The 23,350-nt window shown below is 40.0% G+C and overlaps 2 protein-coding genes across 2 annotated transcripts; one reads left to right on the forward strand and one right to left on the reverse strand.

Moving 5' to 3' along the window:
- Positions 1 to 406: 406 nt before the first annotated feature.
- Positions 407 to 1,345, reverse strand: LOC115790395 (odorant receptor 131-2-like). Its single transcript, XM_030744231.1, has one exon. It carries the CDS (start codon positions 1,343 to 1,345, stop codon positions 407 to 409), a length of 939 nt encoding a protein of 312 aa, XP_030600091.1.
- Positions 1,346 to 11,260: 9,915 nt separating this feature from the next.
- On the forward strand, positions 11,261 to 12,190 carry LOC115790396 (odorant receptor 131-2-like). The gene has a single exon (XM_030744232.1). It carries the CDS (start codon positions 11,261 to 11,263, stop codon positions 12,188 to 12,190), a length of 930 nt encoding a protein of 309 aa, XP_030600092.1.
- The last annotated feature ends 11,160 nt before the right edge of the window (positions 12,191 to 23,350 follow it).

Raw genomic sequence — 23,350 nt, forward strand, 5'->3', positions numbered from 1 at the left:
CACGCAATTAAATAAGCTGAATTAAAAGGAAAAATCAATTTTCATGTTCTTTAAAAGACAAACTGATTCAAATCATGTAAAAGAAAGTTTCCACAGTGCACCTGTCCATTTTAAAAGTCCACAAATATCCCAATCATTTGAGGTTGAAGGTTCATTTAGACCTGTTACACCCTATGGATAAAGGTACCAGAGGCCTTCATGTTATCCCAGCACTGGATTAGTCAGTTTTCTCATTATCATGGATTAAAGTTCAAATATTAATTGTTGAACAGTGTACTCAGCAGAGAATTATAAGTGCATTTCATCAGGTGCTGGGAAACTAAATTGAGAGGATATACTGCTTACTTACTTATTACTCTCATCATTACATTCATGCTCAGTGAGTAATCTTTGGTGACTTTGGCTGTCAGTTAGAAAACCCTACAGATTTGTTCCTGTGTAAGGGACAGAGAATGTCATATTTTAGTGCCAGGGAAAATTTTTCATCTCTGAGGCCGTAAATGAGAGGACTTAGACATCTAGGAGTGAGATTAAACATTATATAGTTGAAGTACCTGACATTAATAAACAACATAAAATTAGTCTGAAGGACAGCAGCTTCTATGAATGGACACCACAGCTGGATGAGACACAGGAGCAGCTGGAAAGCATGAAGAACCACTGTTCTGAGCCCTTTGTGGCTTGACTTTTTGTTCTCTCCTGATGCAGCTTTGGCCACTTTCATTATTTGAATGTAGGAGAAAACTATGACAATGCACATAATCAAGAAGTAAAACTGACTTATAGCTGACCTCAGATGACCCTGCCAACTGTGTAAAATGAACATTTCCACAGAGCAAACCTGGTACAATCTGAAGAAGCTTAAGGATACAGATGCAAAGAAGACTGACAGAGTCACAATACAGGGTACAGAGCTGAGGCCATGAATGATGAGGATGCAACGCAGCGCACTGCGTATCGAGCAAAGCTCTCCATGACGCAGAGGCATACAAATGGCCACATAGCGCTCCAGAGTCATTGCTGTCAGAGTAACTGGTGTGACAAAGTTATACACAGATGTCACTGCAAATACAAGAACGCACAACCACATCTGCATGGAAACATTAAAATAGGTTAAGATCAGCAACAGATTTGTAATAATTAAAATGAGACAATCAGATAGTAATGTGACAGCAAATAGGATGTAGCGCATGGATGTGTAAAAGGTGTCCTTAATGAAGAAAGTTATGATCAACATAAGGTTAATGCAAAGGAAAAGTCCTACCAAAACCTGAACTATGATCACTCTGTCATTGAGCGTTCGTAATAAGGATCCACCAGCAATGAATGAGCTGTTGTCACCCATGTTTCAGTGTTGTAAATAAATATAAAAGAACCTTAGGCAGCGCTACACTTCATCTATTGTTTTTGTACCATACTGTGGTACATACACATAGATACAGAAAATTACCAAACCCTTCTGACACAGAGTACTTTCTTCTGGGTGCTGTCTTCACCTGTAAGATTTATTTGTGCTTGTGACTCTGAAGGGAATAGTACTACAATGTCATCACCACAACATACTTTGTGTCATCCTTATTGGATTGGCTAAACTCATTACTTCTTTGTCTTACAGAGCTGGGCTTCTTTTTTTTTTTTTTCTTTAAACAACTCTTTATTGATTTTAACAAAAGCAAAAGAGCATGCCCACTTATATATAAACATATACATAAATATGTACCCCCAGGTAAAACAAAACAAAAAGGCGCAGACCTATCAACAGACCAATCGACCAAAAAGATCTGATTTTCTTACCAAATAAGCATATGAGAAGACCTCATTCACATGTCAAGCTGGATGTCACTTTGGACCAGCCAAGTGTAAAAGACAGCCCAGATTGCCCAAAATGTATCAAGCTTGTTCTTAATACAATAGCTGATCTTTTCAAGGGCAAAGTATAAAGTCATTCCTTTAATACATTGCGTGATTCCACACAATGTCTCTTCCTTCCATGAGGTTGCAATACAATGCTTAGCTTCCAAAAAGCAAACATTAAGTAGAAATTTTAAATTACTTGAGATAGCAAAGTCTTCAGGATAGATATTCAAGATGCACATTTTAGGATTTAAAGGAACCTTTTTGCCAATCATTTTACTAATCATAGTCAACACAGCCTTCCAAAAAGATAACACCTGAGGGCGTCCCCATAGACAGTGAAATAAGGACCCTTTCTGGTAAGTGCATTTAATGCCTGTGTAAGGAATATTAGGGTTAAAATGATGTAATCTAGCCGGAGTGATATATTGCCTAGTTAGCCATTTGTAATAATTTGGAGTTTGTATTGGCAGATTGAGTACGTGCTAAAGTGCAAGCCTCTGACCACATCTCATCCGATATAGTTTCTCCCAAATCTGTTCTCCATGCTTGTAGTATACTGATCGAAGATTCTTTACATTTGTTAACAAACAAGGAGTAAAATGGGGACACCTGTCCTCTCTACCATATAGGTGCCTCATCGTTATGTCTTCTAATGAAGATAAAGAGGGTAGATCAAGATTATTTTGGTGCTTGGACAAGATAAAACTCCAAACCTGAAGCTATTTGTAAAAATGTTTTTTAGTAATGCCATATTTGTTTTTTAGTTCTTCAAATGGCATCAATACCCCCCCTGTATAGAGATCAGACACCTTAGCTATACCATTGGTAGACCAGAGCTTAAAACCTGGGTCTGCTCTGCCTGGTCGGAAATCGCTGTTACCAAAAATGGGTGAAAATTGGGATAGTTGTTGTTTTTCCTCCAAATAATCAAGAGCTTTTTGCTAGATCACCAGTGTATTTTTAAGAAAAGGGTTTTTTGTTTACTTGATGAGCTTTTTCCAGTCTGCTGAGTACATGTATAAGTTGATGGGAATGGAAATCAACTGAGACTTGATTGTGACCCACGCTGGGGGCTGGCTGGTAGTGAAATCAAACATAGCTGCTCTAATCTGGGCTGCCCAATAATACCATAATAGGTTGGGTAGTTGTAACTAGGGATGGCACGATACCACTTTTTTATGTCCGATACCGATACCGATACTTTACATTTGGATATCGGCCAATACGGACATAAATCCGATATTTAAAATTGATCCAGGCATTTAAAAACATTTTTAAAAAAAAGAAAAAAAAAAAGAAGTCAACAGTCTCTCACACAACAAAATCAAAGTCTTTTAGTTGTCCCACATACAAGACTAAGGACCAGGGCGGGCAGAGCTTTTTAGGCAGTGGCACCAAAGCTCTGGAACTGTTTACCACTCCAGCTCCATTTAGCTGACTCTGTGGCATCATTTAAAAAATAGTTGAAAACTTTTCTGTTTAACCACGCTGGTTTCTGACTTTATTTTTATTCTTTTTCTTTTAATATGGTAATGTTATTATGTTTTTAACATAGTGTTTTCTGGGGGGGGGGTGATATTGTGTTTTAATTATTGTACAGCGCTTTTCTGTCTGTGAAAAACGCTATATAAATAAACTTTACTTACAACAATAACTATCACCTGAATCCTGCTGCTTCTGTGTGAGAAGGTGATGCTTATGGCATGTTGCAAATTTCATTAGGGCTGCAACTATCGATTATTTTAGCAATTGTGTATTCTATTTATATTGATTACTCAAGTAACTGGATAAGAAATACTTTTTTCATATTAACAGTTCATCTGCATATTTTAACTTCTGTACTGCAGTTTTTCCCTGTGTGAAACAAACAGGGTGGATGGAGCAGCTACAAAGTTCTCTTTTCTTCACTTACTGATCAGGTGGTTGATGAAGGACCTCCAGCTGTTTCCCAGTAAAGGTTTAATGGAGGTTACAGGGACGAAAAGGCTTCTTCGAAGCACAGGTCGAGGAGGAGGATTAGCTGCACTCTTCAATTCCAGCTTATTAATTAATCAAAGACCCAGACAAAGTTTTCATTCTTTTGAAAGCCTGACTCTTAGTCTTGTCCATCCTAATTGGGAAAATCAAAAACCTGTTTTATTTGTTATTATCTATCGTCCACCTGGTCCTTACTCAGAGTTTGTGTCTGATTTCTCAGACTTTTTATCTGATTTATTGCTCAGTTCAGATAAAATAATTATAGTGGGTGATTTTAACATCCATGTAGATGCTGAGAATGACAGCCTCAACACTGCATTTAATCTATTGTTAGATTCAATTGGCTTCTCTCAAAATGTAAAGGAGCCCACCCACCACTTTAATCATACTCTGGATCTTGTCCTAACATATGGCATAGAAACTGAAGACTTAACAGTATTCCCTGAAAGCCCCCTCCTGTCCGATCATTTCTTAGTAACATTTACATTTACTTTAATGGATTACACAGCAGTGGGGAATAAGTTTCATTACAGTAGAAGTCTTTCTGAAAGTGCTGTAACTAAGTTTAAGGATCTAATTCCTTCATTGTTATGCTCTTCAGTGCCATGTGCCAACACAGTGCAGAGCAGCTATCTAAACTCTGCTCCCAGTGAGGTCGATTATCTCGTCAATAGTTTTACATCCTCACTGCGTATAACTTTGGATACTGTGGCTCCTCTGAAAAGGAAAGCTTCAAATCAGAAGTGCCTGACTCCGTGGTATAATTCACAAAAGCACAGCTTAAAGCAGATAACCCGAAAGCTGGAGAGGGAATGGCGTCTCACTAAATTAGAAGATGCTCATTTAGCCTGGAAAAAGAATTTGTTGCTCTATAAAAAAGCCTTCCGTAAAGCTAGGACATCTTACTATTCATCATTAATTGAAGAAAATAAGAACAACCCCAGGTTTCTTTTCAGCACTGTAGCCAGGCTGACAAAGAGTCAGAGCTCTGTAGAGCCGAGTATTCCTTTCACGTTAACTAGTAGTGACTTCATGGATTTCTTTACAAATAAAATTTTAGACATTAGAGAAAAAATTATTCATAACCATCTCAAAGATTATTCTTCATGTTCGGCTGCTTTCAGCACTGCTGGTATTTGTTTAGACTCTTTTGCTCCAGTTGATCTTTCAGAGTTAACTTCAATAGTTACTTCCTCCAAACCAGCAACATGTTTGTTAGATCCCATTCCTACTAGACTGTTCAAAGAAGTCTTTCCAATTATTGATGCTTCAATCTTAAAAATGATCAATCAGTCTTTATTAGTTGGCTATGTACCACAGACCTTCAAGGTGGCTGTAATTAAACCTCTACTTAAAAAGCCATCACTTGACCCAGCTGTCTTAGCTAATTATAGGCCAATCTCCAACCTTCCTTTTCTCTCAAAGATTCTTGAAAGAGTAGTTGTAAAACAGCTAACTGATCATCTGCAGAGGAACGGTTTATTTGAAGAGTTTCAGTCAGGTTTCAGAATTCATCACAGTACAGAAACAGCATTAGTGAAGGTTACCAATGATCTTCTTAGAGCCTCTGACAGTGGACTCATCTCTGTTCTTGTCCTGTTGGACCTCAGTGCAGCTTTTGATACTGTTGACCATAACATTTTATTACAGAGATTAGAGCTTGCTATAGGTATTAAAGGTACTGCACTGCAGTGGTTTGAATCATATTTATCTCATAGACTCCAGTTTGTTCATGTAAATGGGGAGTCTTCTTCACACACTAAGGTTAATTATGGAGTTCCACAGGGTTCTGTGCTAGGACCAATTTTATTTACATTATACATGCTTCCCTTAGGCAGTATTATTAGAAAGCACTGCATCAATTTTCATTGTTATGCAGATGATACTCAGCTTTACCTATCAATGAAGCCAGATGACACACATCAATTAGTTAAACTGCAGGAATGTCTTAAAGATATTAAGGCCAGGATGACCTCTAATTTCCTGCTTCTAAATTCAGATAAAACTGAAATTCTTGTTCTCTGCCCCACAAATCTTAGAAACATGGTGTCTAACCAGATACTTACTCTGGATGGCATTACTTTGGCCTCCAGTAACACTGTGAGAAATCTTGGAGTCATTTTTGACCAGGATATGTCCTTCAATGCACATATTAAACAAATATGTAGGACCGCTTTTTTGCATTTGCGCAATATTTCTAAAATTAGAAACATCCTTTCTCAGAGTGATGCTGAAAAGCTCATTCATGCATTTATTACTTCTAGGGTGGATTATTGTAATTCATTATTATCAGGCTGTCCTAAAAGCTCCCTGAAAAGCCTTCAGCTGATCCAAAATGCTGCAGCTAGAGTACTGACAGGGACTAGAAAGAGAGAGCAGATTTCTCCCATATTGGCTTCTCTTCATTGGCTCCCTGTTAAATCTAGAATAGAATTTAAAATCTTTCTCCTTACATACAAGGTCTTGAATAATCAGGCACCATCTTATCTCAAAGACCTCATAGTGCCATATCACCCCAACAGAGCACTTCGCTCTCAGACTGCTGGCTTACTTGTGGTTCCTAGGATACTTAAGAGTAGAATGGGAGGCAGAGCCTTCAGCTTTCAGGCGCCTCTTCTGTGGAACCAGCTTCCAGCTTGGATTCGGGAGACAGACACCCTCTCAATTTTTAAGATTAGGCTGAAAACTTTCCTTTATGATAAAGCTTATAGTTAGGGCTGGATCAGGTGACCCTGAACCATCCCTTAGTTATGCTACTATAGGCCTAGTCTGCTGGGGGGTTCACATAATGCACTGTTTCTCATTCACCTTATTTACTTTGTTTATACTCCACTCTGCATTTAATCATTAATTGATATTAATCTCTGGCTCTCTTCCACAGCATGTCTTTCTCTCCCCTCAGCCCAACTGGTCGCGGCAGATGACTGCCCCTCCCTGAGCCTGGTTCTGCTGGAGGTTTCTTCCTGTTAAAAGGGAGTTTTTCCTTTCCACTGTCGCCAAGTGCTTGCTCATAGGGGGTCGTTTTGACTGTTGGGTTTTCTCTGTATTATTGTAGGGTCTTTACCCACAATACAAAGCGCCTTGAGGCGACAGTTTGTTGTGATTTGGCGCTATATAAATAAAATTGAATTGAATTGAATTGAATTCTTTTGGACACTAGAAAAACATTTCCTTCTGCTCCATCTGAGCACGCCGGCTCTGCCTCTTTCCGCTTGTGCAGACAGACTGCACGTGAATCAGCTGACTGCTGCTGTTGCGTCATCAGTGTTCACATGAAAAACTAGGGGCTGTGTGAGCGCAATCTTGTAATGCTTTATATTTACAAGCATTCTCCTAAATACATTTCTACTGCAGGTCTATATTTAGTCACAAATCAGGGATTAAAGTATCAAAAATATTTTGACGGGGAAGGGGTTCTTCCGGTACTGGACGGTTACTAGTGCTAATAGCTGCGCTCGCTAGCAGTATGTCCGGGAGCTGAAGTAGAGAAAAAAAATAACGGCTGATTCTCAGCACAGCGAGCACAACACACAAACAAGGCAGAGAGTGGTGGAGGCGGAAAAACATGTCAGCGATGATCCACTCAGTGTCCAAGGGAATCCATCGCAGCGACGGAGGATCTGAGGGGGTTGTTTTCTAACTCCTGATCCCCCACTCCATTCCAGTAGGTGGCGGTAATGCAGCTCTAAGCTGGTTTGGTCAACCGCAAACCCACAAGAAGAAGAAGAAGACGACTGAGCCCTGTAATGCAGCTAATGTGAGCGAAACGTTATTTAATGTATCGGATTACATTTTTAAATTTTTTTCCGATATCCGATCCAGTAATTTAGGCCAGTATTGGACCGATACCGATACTGAATATCGGATCGGCGCATCCCTAGTAATGACTCTTTAAATGGAGCAAAATCATTGTTTACCACTCAAGAAAAGCGTTCTGTAATATCAGGATATTTGTCTGCAAAACTGTTCCCGACAATTAGTTTGACCTGTTCAGTTGTAAAAGGATCAACTCCAAAAGTGGAGTACATAGTTAGGGATGATCCCAGGTGCTGTTTGTAGAGGTCTGCTGCTTCAAGTGGCAGCAGTTTTTGAGAAATTCTTCGAGGACACCCTGTGTTAGCCAAGTGGTTTGATATCACTTTCCTATGAAATAATGCACACGGTGTTGTTTGATGTGCCCTTAATTAATACATGTTCATAAACCAGGTGCTTGTTGTAGTTATTTCAGTCTTTTTAGGTAGTCGTTTCTTTTACCTGGAATCATGTGCACTTCACAACTCTCCCCAGACCAATCGGGCACAATTGAACTCTTAGGTTGGACATGCAGTATTTCACAAGTCTGTCTTCTATGCCAAATACACCTGGACATAAGAAATGGCTCAATGGTAGAAAAGGAGAAATATTTTATTAAGAAATACAATTTAAAAGTGAAAACCTAAAAACAATGGGTAACTTAACCGTGGGGGATCCACCACCTGGGGAGTGAGCCACACCGCCACTGGTAGTATATAAAATAATATAAATTAAAAAGTTATAATTCACCACAAACTGGACCTTGCACCTATGAAAACCCTCAACCCAGGTGAATTTATACCAAAGGAGATGCCACCCTGCAATGAACCCACAGGTGCACCTCCACTCAAAACAACAACAGCCAGGAGTGAGAGAGGAAGAAGAGACAGAGAGAGAGAGAGCAACCTGTCCGGCCACAGTATATTTGTACATACTGTATACTGTATTCACGTTTTACAACGCATCATAAAAGTATGTACTAACCTCATCTATGGCTTTTGACACCTCCATCTGTAGATGTGCATCAGAGAGTCCACTCAAGCCATTTCTGTGCAAAATCTGATGCTCCTTGGGGAAAATCCCTTTCTTCTCTACAACAATGCAAAATAGCTGCAGATATTGAGATAGAAGATAGTCCCCTTCTTGCCATGTGTACAATTGCTTCAAAAGCCTGACAGATCTGAAAGCAGCAAACTGAGAAGAGCAAGCATCAAATCAAAGTGAGCACATTGTATTTATGCGCCTTGAATTGCCTTGATTACGGTCTTAAAGCTCCTTGGGATGACTGTTTGTTGAGGTTTGGTGCTATATAAATAAAATAGAATTGAATTAAATTTCCAGTTTGAGAAAAATAAAAAGACAGACCATTTTTCTTATTCTTTATTAAATTATATTTTAATTTCAAAGGAAAAAGAAATATAATTTGTTCTACATTATATGGGTTTGGAGTATGAAATAAAATAAAATAACCATCTGTTAGGGTGTTCGTTAATTTGTGAAGGAAGGTTTAAATCACTTTAGTTCTCATTTAAAACATTTAATATATTAAAGAATCAGAAGATTTTTTTACATGCAGATGGACTCCCTCGGTTCAGAAAATCACAGCCCATAAAAACAGTTAGTTGTGACCCTTTTCCGAGAAGAGCGAATTTTCTAGGCTAAACTTTACACTTTTTACTACCTCTATCTACAAACCCCATCAGTTCAAACAGATGGGAAAAGCAGTGGTTTAGACTTGGCCTTCCCTCATTGGTCCAGTGGCTGGTCCCAGCCTCTTGGCACAAGCTTCTTCCAATCAGCAGTGAGAGCGCCCTGAAAGAGGAAACACCTGCCTACTCGCCCTGACTTTTTTTCTACTTAGTACCAGAGCGCGGTGACATCGATTCACCCTCCTTAGACATAGTCATACATGTTTTGGCAAAACCATCAAGAATGGAAATAAGAACAATATATTTTCTTGATACCATGAAGGTCATAAGATAAATATATCTCTCAGAGAGCGTGAAGGTCAGTCCCGCCTCTTTATCTGCTGCTCTCTACTTCTCTATTTAATATAATTGTTTATTTAATTATCGCTTAAGCTACTACTTTATTATTTAATACTTATTTCCTACAGTTTGACCCTTGGCATTATCATCTTGTTCATGAAGCAAAAATAAAACCCAACAGATGCATTTTTTATTTTTTAATATATGTTTTTAAAATGAAAAAAGAATGACAAATACATACACAGACCTCCATGCTAGGACCGATTTTCATTATACACGCTTCCCCTAGGTGGTATATTTTCACTGCTATGTGGATGATACTGAGCTTTATCTACCCATTAAGCCAGATGACACACACCAATAATTTAAACTGTAGAAATGTCTTCAAGACATAAAGGCCTGGATGACCTCAAATATTAGAAACATGGTGTCTAACCAGATGGAGTCCTTTTGACTAGAATACATTCTTCAATGCACATAATAAACAAACATGTAGGACTCCTTTCTTGGGTTTTTACATCTCTAAAAAGCTTATTCATGCATTTATTACTGCTAGGTGGGACTATTCTAATTTATTATTACCAGGTTGTCCTAAAAACTCCTAAAAGCCTTCAGGTGACCCAAAATGCTGCAGTGATTTGTTGGTGCAAAAATGCTATTTCATGTCTGTCAAATTGTGTTATCATTGGCATTTTAAAAAATAGATTCAACTAAGAAATGGGAACAAATATGTTTTCTAAAAAGGCTGCTAGTACCAAAGTGTCTTTAGATGCAAATTAGAATTGGTTCTTTGCTTAGTTGTATGTTAACACTGGTTCATATCTTGGTTAGGTGCCTTTTTACTTTGAAAGACATTCGGAAAGCCTGGAGAACTATTGCTCAAGACCACTTAGCATATTTGTCAAAGCAGGAGAACTTCTGGTATTCGAAGCTGGAGATCATGAGAAATGTACATTGTGTGACCATATTTCATTTCAAAGAATCGGCCTGTGTAGTCAAAGTTCCAGACAAGCACTGAACAATTCAGTGAACAAATTATTTTGAATCTTTACAAAGAACTGGTTCTAGTCATTTGGGATACACAAAACAAATGTTTTGCGCATTTCTAGTGGCAATATTGTTATCATTAATTAGTTTAGATCAGTTGAGTTATGAGACATTGTTTTCAAACAGTTAATAATTTGCATTGAGACAAACCTGATACATGCAGTAGTTGTGTATTTAGATTTTTCATCTCCCAAATGCATTTCCTTTGGTCACATCTTTGGTTTTCCAACTTGTGTTTTTGTTTTACCTATAAAAGGCAGCTTATGACAGCACACTGCTCAGAATTGGTCTACCTACTGCAGCGATGGGCTGGTAAAATGAGTCTCTGGTGTCTTGTGATTTGTTGATCTGTTTATGTATTATAGATATGTAATTATTTCATTAACATGCATTTTGATTATGTTCCTTCATTAATATTCCAGATAAGGCTGCTGTGAGGCTGTTAGAGTTGACATTATTTAAGCTTTGTAGTAGATACATTGTGTGGGATTTAGTTTTATAATCTATAACTAGACATATAAATAGATGAGTTCTTGAATTTTGGGTCTCTCCATATATGGAGTGTTGAAAACCACCATTTGCTTAAAACTGAGAAATATATGGCATCTAATAACTCACTGATTGATGATCATTTGGCAGTAAACAAAGTCAGTAATCAGGTCATCATAGTACAGATATTTATCTCCATGTTTATTTGCATCAACCTTTTCCAAATCACCACATTTTTTATGAAAGATGTTTTTTACACAACCATGCGCTACATCTTATTTGCTGTTACACTGATGTCCGATTCTCTCTTTTTATTTGTCACTGATGTCTTGCTCATTTTGAGCTTTTTGAATTTCACCATACAAATGTGGTTGTGTGTTATTATATACATTGTTTTGTCTGTGTACACATTTGTCACACCAGTTACTCTGACAGCAATGACCCTGGAGCGCTATGTGGCCATTTGCATGCCCCTGCACCATCCAGAGCTGTGCTCTACACAGAGAGCTCTGCACGTGACCCTGATCATTCACAGCCTCAGCTCTGTGCCCTGCATTGTTATTCTTTCTATTTTCTTTGCATCAGCAAACCACAGCTTCTATACCCAGAGAAGAATATGTGCTGTTGAAATATTCATCTTTCACAGTTGGCAGGGTCATCTTAGGGCAGCTATAAGTCAGCTTTATTTCTTGATTATGTCCATCACTATTGTTTTCTCCTATGTGCAAATAATGAAAGTGGCTAAAGCTGCATCAGGAGAGAATAAGAAGTTGATGTGGAAAGGCCTCAGTACAGTGGTTCTTCATGGTTTCCAGCTGCTGCTTTGTCTCATCCAGCTCTGGAGTTCATTCATAGAGGCTGCTGTCCTCCAAATTGATTTTAAGTTATATGTTAATGTGAGGTACTTTAATTACATAACCTTTATTCTTGCTCCAAGATGTCTGAGTCCTTTAATTTATGGCCTCAGGGATGAAATGTTTGCTCATGCACTGAAATACTATGCTTTCTGTGCCTTGTATAAGAAACATCCAGCAGCTTAAATTGTTGAATTTTTATGATGTTCCAATAGAAATACTCAGATTTCCAGGGATGCTCAAAGTTGTACTGATAAAAGCGGCCATTCCCTTTGCTGGTATTACATTAAACTGGTGCATAATATCTGACCTTTTTATTCTTTTCATTGTTTATAATTTGGCATTCATTCACATTAGCAATAGTTGTGTGCAAACAAAAATTATTGTACTCCTGATTGTAACTTCTTCAAACAATAAAACATTTAGTTGTTACAATGAAAAACGTGCTAAAAATAAATGTAGTTATGTTGCATGCACATATTAAATGTGTCTTTATCATTTATTAATAGTGCAATGTTTGAAGTGTTTCATCAACTCTATGCAACATAAACTTACTACCTCCTAAATCTAATAGCCTCTCCTACCTTAGTACTTATTGGATGATGAAAATATTTCGTCAACGAAATTAACACTGATTGATGCACCCGCTTCGAACGTTATCAGTCCATTAAATGCACGTTATCAATGATTATCAGACCCATAGTTAAGGGCCAGGAGGGGCCGTCTCCACCTCCTAGCCGGTCAAAAAGGTTGTTATCATCGTTCTAATTGAGGAACACTGTTCTGGTGTGACGTGGACTGGAGTGTGTGTCTGAAGTGGATATAGATTCATTGTAGTCCCTCCCATTAGTGATGGGTCGGTCGCAAACGATCCGGCTCTAAGAGCCGGCTCTTTGAAGTGAACGACAGGAGCCTGCTCCTGGTAGTGAGCCGTTTCTTTTTTCTTTTCGTTCGTTTCCTTTTTTTTTTTTTTTATTGTGGAAGCCGCATGTGATTGGTTAAAATGAATGGTAGCATATGATCGTCTATACTGAGCGGGAGGGGAGGGTCCACGGACACACTGCGCAGTGAGTAAACAAACACCAGAGAGGGAGGGGCTCCTGCAAAATGCACTGGGACACAGGATAAGCCAGAGGAAGTTGCGCGTTACATAGAGGCTACACACGGAACGGTGAGGAAAATGAGTGACGGAAAGCGTAGCAAAGACTGGACTCATTTTAACCTTATACCTCCAAACATGTCGAACGAGACACAGCGTACTTCAAAAGTGCCGGCGTTTGCGGACTTCCGGTCACAAATACCATAATACCACTACGTGACTGTGAAGTGTAATTTCGGAGCGTTTGAATTTTTTCGATAGCAGGAATGGTCGAGGAGTTAAGGTGAAAAGCCATCTGATCAAGTTCCTTTGACCAGCTGACTCTGGTGAGAAGCTAGGTCTTAATCAGCTGTCCGCGGCTAGTAAGGTCAGGAAACCTACGATTCAGCAGCGATCGCCTGAGGTTAAAGGATTATTCTGATAGACAGAAAGTAGACTGCAAATTTAAAATTTAATATCGAGCAGGCTGCACAAACAACCTACATAGGTATACTGTATATGAATTGTTCATCCCTCAGTGTAATTAGAAGAACAAAACAGGGCAGGTCATCAGGCAAGAGAAACAGGATCAACTCCTCAAAGGCCCTTGTTTTTTCTGATTTCCAATCTTTTGTTTTATAATTTGTATTTGGAGCACTCTATTATATGTTGAGTATATAAAGACATGTTTGATATAGGCCTAATGTATGTTTTTACATTAGTAATTCATTTTACACTTTAAAAAAAAAAAAATTTAATCTAAGGAGCCATTTGGGAGCCGAAAGAGCCGGCTCTTCTTTGGGAGCTGAGCCTAAAGAGCCGGCTCTCTGAAAAGAGCTGGAATTCCCATCACTACCTCCCAGCAGCCAGCTACTAAATGCACTTTATTAACACAGCAGCAGGAGCAGGGCAGAGATCAAACTGCAGCTGGAGGATCTGCATGACAGTAGGGCTGCAACTAATGACTATTTTGATAGTCGATTAGTCATCGACTATTGACACGATTAGTTGACTAATCGGATTATGAATCACATAATTATGAAATGGCAATTATTTAGCTATCAGCTTTTAACATTATATATGTATAGAGTTTTCCATTTATCAAATCAGATATACGAAGAGGTTGTAAGCTAACTATTTCAGTGCTTGATGGGAGTGCGGAAACATCTGATTTCAAAATATCAATTTACCACTAAAATTCTTATTTCAGATGTAAAAACAAACTTTCTTTTTATTCTTTGTAACTATATATCCAAATACCAGCTGAATCAGTAATGCACAGTACCTCCAAATTCATGTTAACAGTATTCAGTCATTTAAATAATTTGGGAGCCTATTCCAGGAAGCATGTTCAACAAACTCGGAGTCTAATCATAAACTCTGAGTTGATTAACTCTGAGATTGGCAACTCTGAGTTTTTGGGTCCAGAAAGAGCTGATCCAAGATAGTTCAATCAACTCTGAGTATGTTCACCCCTGAGTTAAGAGCATGGATAAGTAGAAAAAGAAAGCAATGGAGCTTCAATACCAGGATTCACCATTGCAATGGGAAAATTAAGAGCAGACCCTCCATAATAATTGAGTGGATTGAATGTGTCAGTGCAGTGTGGACCATATTTATCTTAAAAAAAACAGGAGGGGAGAAAAGAGTCAACAGCCAGGGGCACTCTGGGCCACTCAGAAACAGATCACACACAGTTTACTTATAGACCTGAGTCACAATCAGAGCTCTGTTGAGCTAAGTAGTCCTTTTTATCTTTTTAACTTTATTTATCATTTTTGCATATTAAAAACACTGACATCAATAGTTAAGTATTTCTTACACATTTTAACCCCCCCCCCCCCAGTTTGCAATCCAGGTGGCATCCCCAGAAACACACACATCTCAAACAAACAACAAAGCCCAAAATAGATACAGATAAAAAAGAGACAAAAAATAAAAACATTTTAAATAGAAAAAAAAAAAAGTTAAAAAAGATTGCATTTTTATGGGAGTGGGAGAACTTCAACTCACCCCCAACTATACCAAAGATAGCTGTTAAAGGGTTAGGCTGCAGTATTTTGCCAGATATTGCCGAAAGTGATTGGAAGACTGAAGTCCAGGAACCCTGCAAGGATGGACATGACCAAAACATATGTCCTAAGGAGACAGGTGAATACTGACATCTAGGACAATCTGGAACAACATCAGGGTATAGTTTAGACCAGGGCTCTTCAACTCCAGGCCTCGAGAGCCCCTGTCCTGCAGGTTTTAGATGTGTCTCTGCGTCAACATACCTGAGTCAAATATAGAAGTCATTAGCAGGACTCTGGAGAACTTGACTGCATACTGAGGAGGTAATTCAGCCATTTGATTCAGGTGTGTTGGATCAGGGACACATTTAAAACCTGCAGGATAGGGGCTCTCGAGGCCTGGAGTTGAAGAGCCCTGGTTTAGACAGTTTCTCATTGGAATAATGCAATCTATGGACAACCTTAAATTGAGTCAAGCCGTGTGTATATGTTGTATGATATTTTTTCAGGTATCTTCTGATATAGTTTTACGAACTTCTCCCTCCCAAGCTGCCTTGGCTTTATCCTATGTATAAGGGCAGCTATTCAGAATGTGTGTGTATATTTTGGATATTGCTCCTTTATTTAACAGGTTTACATTGAAGCTAAGTAGTCCTTTAACCTTAACTAGCATTGACTTTCTTATGGTGTGTTCTTTCCCATGTGTCAAGCCCCTTTGTTTTGTTCATTCATGTGTATCCGTCTTTCTAGTTTAGCACTTCCTGTTTGGTGAGTTGTTCCTTGTACTGTGCTTTTAGTATTTTTCCTGTGTCTCAGCCTACTTTCCCCCATTACCTTGTGTATATATATATATTGGACCTAACAGGATGGACCACATGGTAATGACTGTAGTGGAAATGGACAATGAGAATATGAGAAATGAGAAGATCCTCCAGAAGTGCGTATGTGGATGGGGAAAAGTGACCTCATTCAGGGGCTTGCAAATCCACCAGGGGAAAGCAAAGTATGTGGAGAAAGGCCAACAGCAATTTTGCACAGCCTTTGCAGGTCAGACAAAAGGGACCAAAAGCCAGGTTGAAAACCACAGAGCTGATGGACCCAATGATACTGAAGGCACAGAGGAAGGAGGCCATTGTGCAGAGGGCAACCCCCTCCCATCCCAATGTGAGCACCAAGACCCAATCCCCACCAACTCACACAGAACAGAGCCACAGGTAGAGACCAAATCACCAGCCAGAAGGAACAAGCTCATATGGCCAAAGTCAAACAATGCAGAAGAATGGTGCATATGGGATACAGACTTGATCAAGACACTGGAGGAATCGTTGCCTGGAGGGGTTGAATTCAAACTCAGCCTGATTATAGACATTATTTACGAGACCTGCAAAGATAGGTTTGGTGAACTTATGTCCAAGCAGAGAACATCCTACGAGAAAAGGGGAGGAGGGAAAAGGTAATAATCTAACTAGTGCAAAGGCGCCGACAGCTCTATAAGAGCTGGAGGAAAGCAATGCAGGCAGAGATAGAAGGCCTGAAAGCCCTGCAAAAAAAGTTCAGGCAAAGGCTATCCAGGCTTCACAGAACGGAACGCATCCGTATCCGCAGGAAATGTAAACAAAAAGAGGAAGCTAGTTTTTTTAAGGACCCCTTCAAGCATGCCAGAAAACTGTTGAAGGAGAAGAAGAGCGGGAAGTGCAAAACCACCATGGAGCAGCTCGAACAACATGCAAAGAGGCACTACAGTGATCCATTAGGGAATGTCCTGCTAGGGACACCAGGGTATGTGCCTCAGCCGGTGCCACCGACAGCTGAGTTCAACATCTTGCCCCCCAAGTTGAGTGAAGTCAGACAAGTTGTGAAGAAAGCAGTCTTCAGTAGGCCCCAACGGAGTCCCTTATAACTCTATAAGAACTGCCCCAAGGAGCTATGGCACCTAATGAGAACTGTCGTCAGCCAGAACACCAGCTGGTCTGAACTGTGGAAGATCTCACAAGCAAGGCTCAGCTTCCTCATTCATTCCATATATGACATGCTTCCCTGTCCTCGGAACCTTCACCAGTGGTTTGGGAATGAAGATGGCTGCTTGCTCTGCAATGCTCCCAATGCAAGCCTCCAGCACATCCCATCAGGCTGTAAGACCACACTCTCACAGGGGCGCTATGGATGGCGCCATGACCAGGTTTTGAGAAAGCTATCCAAACTGCTGGAGGTGCATCACCAGGACAACAAAGAGCCACCACCAGCGGAGGACCACACCAACTTTGTCACAGAAGGCAGGGGAAGAAGAAATTCAAGGCCAAACGAAACACCAGTGCTCTTTTTTTCCCCTGGCCAAGAGTGGAACATGAGGGTTGACTTTGATAGGGTAGCTTCGCTTCCCCTCTGAGATCACCATCACGTCTCTACATCCCAACATAGTAGTGTGGTCCACAAAGGCAAAATCTGTGTACCTCACTGAGCTCACAGTACCACTGGAGGTGGAGACTGAGGCTGCCTTTGAGTGCAAGAAGACCAAATATCAAGAGTTGGCTGCAGAGTGCCGAAAATCAGGCTGGAAGACCACCATCTATCCAGTGGAGACTGGATGCCGGGGCTTTGTGGGGCTATCAGCCGCACACCTCTTGAGGGATGCAGGAATCACTGGAAGAAATCTGAGGAAGGCAATTAAAGATCTGGCAGAGGAGGCTGAGAAAGGCAGTGAGAGATGAAAATATTACAAGGGCTGTTTTGATATTTGTTTTATTGTATGCTCATTACAGAAAATGTATGTTGTCCTGTGAACAGAAGGAATTGTTTAAGAATTATAATCATATTATGAAGTATAAGGTATAATCAGAGCAGAATAGGTTAGTGACAGTTAGGGTGCGGCTTGATGGAAAGCAGGGACAGATAGAAAAGGAGGCCTTGGAGGGAAAAGAACTCCTTATATGGTAAGGCAACTTAGGGGTACAAGAGCAGAGGGGGAGACGGAGACAGACTACATTGCAGATTGAGAGAGAGAGAGAGAGACGCTTAGAGAGCGGCAGAGGTGGCAAAAGTACTGACATTCTGTACTTAAGTAGAAGTACAAGTACTTATGTTAAAAAATACTTTAGTAAAAGTCAAAGTACTGGTTCAACTTCTCTACTTAAGTAAAAGTAAAAAAGTACAGGCTCTGAAATGTACTCAAAGTAAGAAAGTAAAAGTAGTTCTTTGGAGGATGTTTCTACCTGCTATTTTTGTGTAAAACTAACCGAACCTCATTATATATTATTGTAATAATATAAAATAATATTACATGAGAATACAAACGTTACTCCAATCTAAAATTTAATCCTAATGAATGCACTCAGCTTGAATCTGTTATAGGACACAAACTGTGAAAGGGAATTTAAACACAGCTCTATTCTCTGTGTCCTCCATAGTAGAGGGTGACTGTGCCTCCACCTAAACACCAACATGAGGATACTCAGGGGTTACAGTGGGATTCAGAAGGTGGAGGAACCCTAAGATCAGCTGTAGTGGCTCTGCATGGGGAGAAGAATCACAAATTTCTATTGTAGCTGCAGTAAATGATGTTGGTGTGCAGGCTGTGATCAGCTGACCTGCTGCTGCTGCTCTGAGGTTTACTGCTCTGTGTGGATGAACTGAATTAACAAAGATGTAACCCGGTATTTCACAGCTATCTGAGCTGATCTCCATCCCCTACACTGACAGCATACAGGCTGTAGAAATGTTGGATTCAGTGAATGAATCTCAGCATCAGCAGCTTTGATTCAAACTCATCTCTGCTGCACTGATGTAACCTGTAACTCTGACCATGAACACAAACACTGTGCTCCAGTCCAACACAGAGCTTTACTGTAAATACAGTACAACAAACTAACCTAAACTGCAGTATTTTCATAGAATATTTGAATTACACAACGTCAGCATACTTCAGTTTATTTTCCAGTCCTTACCTTTAATTCTAACCTCTCTTCTTCCTCTCCTGTCCTCTTTCTCCATCTCTGAGTGAACTTCTCTCTCTTTGCTCTCCCTGAAATACAGCAGCTCTTCTTTTAGCTAGCAGACACACTGTGTAACAAACTGCACACACTTTGTGTGTTTGCTGATATTTGTTGAGCATTTAGAAACGTTGCATTTACCTGCCACACGTTACTTCCTTCATGCTCGCTCCTCTTCAGTAGCGCTAGCTAAGCTGTTTATGTGCCGCAGCGCAACTTACGGACTCGGTCCGGCCCGCTGTAACCCCTGATTATAGCGCTATAAATGAGACGTTAATTATATGGGTTTGCGTATTTAATCCCTTTGTACGAGATAAGCCCCGGTGATGGAGGATACGCCAGTACGATTGTCTCTAATGTGTTATTATTCCTCCGTTTAGGCTCAGATCGTTTGATGTTTGACGGCGCACTGACCGGAAATGCAAACTTCTCTCTGACGTGTTAAAAAGTAACGAGTCTGTTTGAAAATGTAAGAAGTAGAAAGTACAGATACTTGTGTAAAAATGTAGGGAGTAAAAGTAAAAAGTAGTCAGAAAAATAAATACTTAAGTAAAGTACAGATACCTGAAAAATCTACTTAAGTACAGTAACGAAGTATTTGTACTTCGTTACTTCCCACCTCTGGAGAGCGGTAAGGAAAAGCTTAATGTGGTCTCCAAGCATGCTTGTAAAATCATTATGAATCTGCATTATTATTACTATTTTTGTATTTTGAGTGTGTTTTAATAAATTTAATAACGAAACTGAAAGTCTGACCTTTACCGTCTTTTATCAACAAACCCGGGGGGGAGCGGGACCAAGGACTCCTGTCACCCTAACAGCAGCTTTTGGCTCTGGATAAGGAAAGAGGACCAGCACTGGGAACACAACAAACCCAGACAATGGCTGCAGGGGTGAACATCCTTCAGGTGTAAGAGGTCACTGCTCCGCCACCAGGAGACGTCCCAGGAGTAAAGGAGCGAAATGTTGGTGAATGGTGCTATCTGGCTGAAGACCTTGCAGCTGTGACCAATGGGCACTGGAGGAGGTGTGACAGGCAATAATGCCCAGCAGGTCATTCCACCTCCTTGTACAGTTAATGAATAATGTTTGTGTTTTCCTTTTGCCCATTGTCAAGTTGCCCTTCTTGGTAGTGAGGACTATGTTTCTCACTTCCTGAAGATTCCTTGGTTCTTGGATTATCTGCCCTTTAAAAGCCCTCCCTTCCTTATGTTTCTTTTATGAGTGAATTTGGCATTAAAGCCAATGTACGCCTGTCTCCCAAGTCTGCATTTGGGTCCTCATCCTGCCAGATGTTACTACTTCACACACAAATGTGTGTGAAGTAGTAACTTGCTTGAATACAAACAGTGACACACAAGCAGTGTGTTCCGTGGGACCGTTAGGTTTCTGGAAGATAGTTTACAGATCAACTTGGTTGCGTACGTACTCTTAAAAAACATTTAGCATCAGGACACCTACAAGCAGGCCAATCTATGTGATGGTCAGTTTAATGTTTTACAGTTATTTCCAATTAATACATTAAAAGAATGCTGAGGAAAGAAAATAAACACACTTTTCCTGTTCACTTGTCTGAATATCTTACAAATAGGCCTAATATCTGTCTCAATCACATCAGGGTAGGAGCTCATAAGACATAAACCTAAAATAATGGGATGTAGTGTCTCTTTTTGCTTTATCTAGGGAATCGATTAACTTGTGAGCAAGCAACAACTTTTTCAGATCTGTAATGTAGAGTCTCTTGAGTACGCCATCTATCAGCTATTTAAAGGCATCGAGGGAATGGGGAAGCAGCAGAGCTAAAACTTATATGCTATTGTTATCCTTGGATACCGTTGCCCTTAAATTAATGATGCACAGCCATCTCTCAGAAAACTGCATGGAGCTCAGCAGAAGACACTGTACTCTGGAAAACAATGGAAGGTTTCAACACTGAGCGTGAGTTTTGGTTTTGGAAAAAAGTCTTATATTTAATCATGCCACTTTGACTCTTAGAAGTGTTTCAAACACGTGTGTGTTCTCTATGGTAGGGTTTAATCCCGGGATCCGGGATTCCTGGGAAATGCGATCATAACCATTTCCTGGTTTCCCGGGAAACGTTAGACGGGAAACCGGGAAAAAAGTCGCGCGCGTTGATTTGACTTTCAGAAAGAAAAGAAAGCTTCAGAATGTTAAATTTAAGGAAATATTGAGAGAAGGGTTCGTTTAATGCGAAAAGCATTACTCTTCATTTCAGGCACGTTCAGCCTCCGTTTAAGGCTTCAGCCTTCATCTCAAGCGTTTTAATAGAGGTATTACACAGTTGTACTTTTTTCCTCTTTAATTTGTTGAAATCGTAGGCAATGTGTTTACCCTAAGGTATTTTGTATTATATAATTTTATATTATATATTGTTATATTGCATTATATAGCCTATAAAATATGCCTGCCCTGAACAATAAAGAAATATCTGTTTAACTTCGAGTGTTTCTTTTCCTCGTTTGCAGCCGCTTACTAACAATCATGAATTAGGATGTGGGCCTAATGTGTGAAGAAATTATCATGAAATAGATTGCTTTAACATATTTCGCTTTTAAAATGGAGTTGAGTAAAATGTATATTTTTTAGGCTATAAGGATTGGCCAGTTTTTCAATAGACGATTCACAGCGAACCTACTTTAACCCTCAGACACGGTGTTATAAATTTGCTGTTGCCAGAATGGTAATGACCAAGTCGTAGTGCATTACTCAAGGCCCTGTGTTATGCCATATTATAGTGTAGTACGGTAGTTAACTTTTCAATGACTATTACAGCGTTCCACTGGTGGAGATATAGTGCAACAGATGTCGCCACGACAGCGTGGCTGAGCCTTTATCAATGCTGTGGAGATGAACCGTATTGTTTTGCACCAGCAGTTGTAAAATATCTTGGAATAATTCCATGTACAATGGAGGAATATTCGAATTATATTTGTTAAGGGAGTGTTGAGGAACGATACAACACCGCATAGCTCGAGCACTCGAATGCAGAGATGTAGGTTTTATTGCGTTAATCAAGCCGACGTTGCCCCCTACTGGGCATAACAACATAGCTGGAAAGCTACCTCTACAATATCAGAATAGGTTAAGGCCGACAGAAGGCCTAATTAAAATAAAAAAATAAATAAACTTTTTCCCGGGATTCCCGGGAAATGGCTCGTCATTTCCCGGGATTTGATTCATGTCATTTTCGGGAAAAATATTAAACCCTACTCTATGGCAGGTAACAACTCATTGAATAATGTTTTTTTGCAGTGACCCAACAACGACCGGGCCATTATTGTGCAGATCCTAGTCACACTTGAGTTTCTTGCTCCAGCCTCTGATTCTTGCTCCAGCCTCTGACGGGGACGGTCGCATTCTATCTCTCTCCTTGCCCTCCCTATCTTTCCTGCTTGCTGCTTGCTGTGAGAGCGTCTCTTGCACACTGTTCGAATAAGAATAAGATTGAGAGCAATATGGATTTGGCAAACTGGGCCTTCAAGACCATTGATCGAATTTTTTTCACTATGAGATCTGGGAAAGGGGAGCCTGCGTGTCCGAGTGGAACAGACCCGGTTGGATACGTCATCGATTCTTGGAGCTCGTGGAGACCTGTGTGCTTCTCGGCCCTCGAGGTGGAAGACGTGGAAGACGCTTACATATTTGGCTATCTGGTAGCGGTATCTTTTCTGTTTGGGCTCGGAGGATACCTGATTTACCGAGAAATCAAGAAAACCTGGACAGCAGTTCGACATCTGCAGAGGCTGCCGACCCAGGTGGATGGGCTGACCAGAATGGTACAGACTCAGACTCAAAGCCTGATGAACCTGAGCCGTAGACTTGGGGAGTAGCAGGTGAGAGGGGTTCGATCTGGAGATAAGGTACGGTTCTGCACAGTGAGGACGGTAATTAATGAATTTGGATTATTGGCACAAGCTTCTTCCAATCAGCGGTGAGAGCGCCCTGAAAGAGGAAACTCCTGCCTACTCACCCTGACTTTTCCCTAATCATGACATGGCAGTTTTTTTCTACTTAGAACCAGAGCGTGGTGACATCGATTCACCCTCCTAAGACATAGACATACATGTTTTGGCAAAAACATCAAGGATGGACACAAGCACAACATATTTTCCTGAGACCGTGAAGGTCACAAGATAAATATATCTCTCAGAGATCGTGAAGGTCAGTCCTGCCTCTTTATGTGTCTGCTCTCTACTTCTTTATTTAATTTAATTGTTTATTTAATTATCGCTTAAGCTACTACTTTATT

Source organism: Archocentrus centrarchus, chromosome 13 (genome assembly GCF_007364275.1).
Source record: "Archocentrus centrarchus isolate MPI-CPG fArcCen1 chromosome 13, fArcCen1, whole genome shotgun sequence".
NCBI classification, from domain to species: Eukaryota; Metazoa; Chordata; class Actinopteri; order Cichliformes; family Cichlidae; genus Archocentrus; species Archocentrus centrarchus.

Bases quoted from the DNA above. Each gene is read 5' to 3' on its own strand.
- LOC115790395 (XM_030744231.1), bottom strand. From the start codon at position 1,345: ATGGGTGACAACAGCTCATTCATTGCTGGTGGATCCTTATTACGAACG.
- LOC115790396 (XM_030744232.1), top strand. From the start codon at position 11,261: ATGGCATCTAATAACTCACTGATTGATGATCATTTGGCAGTAAACAAA.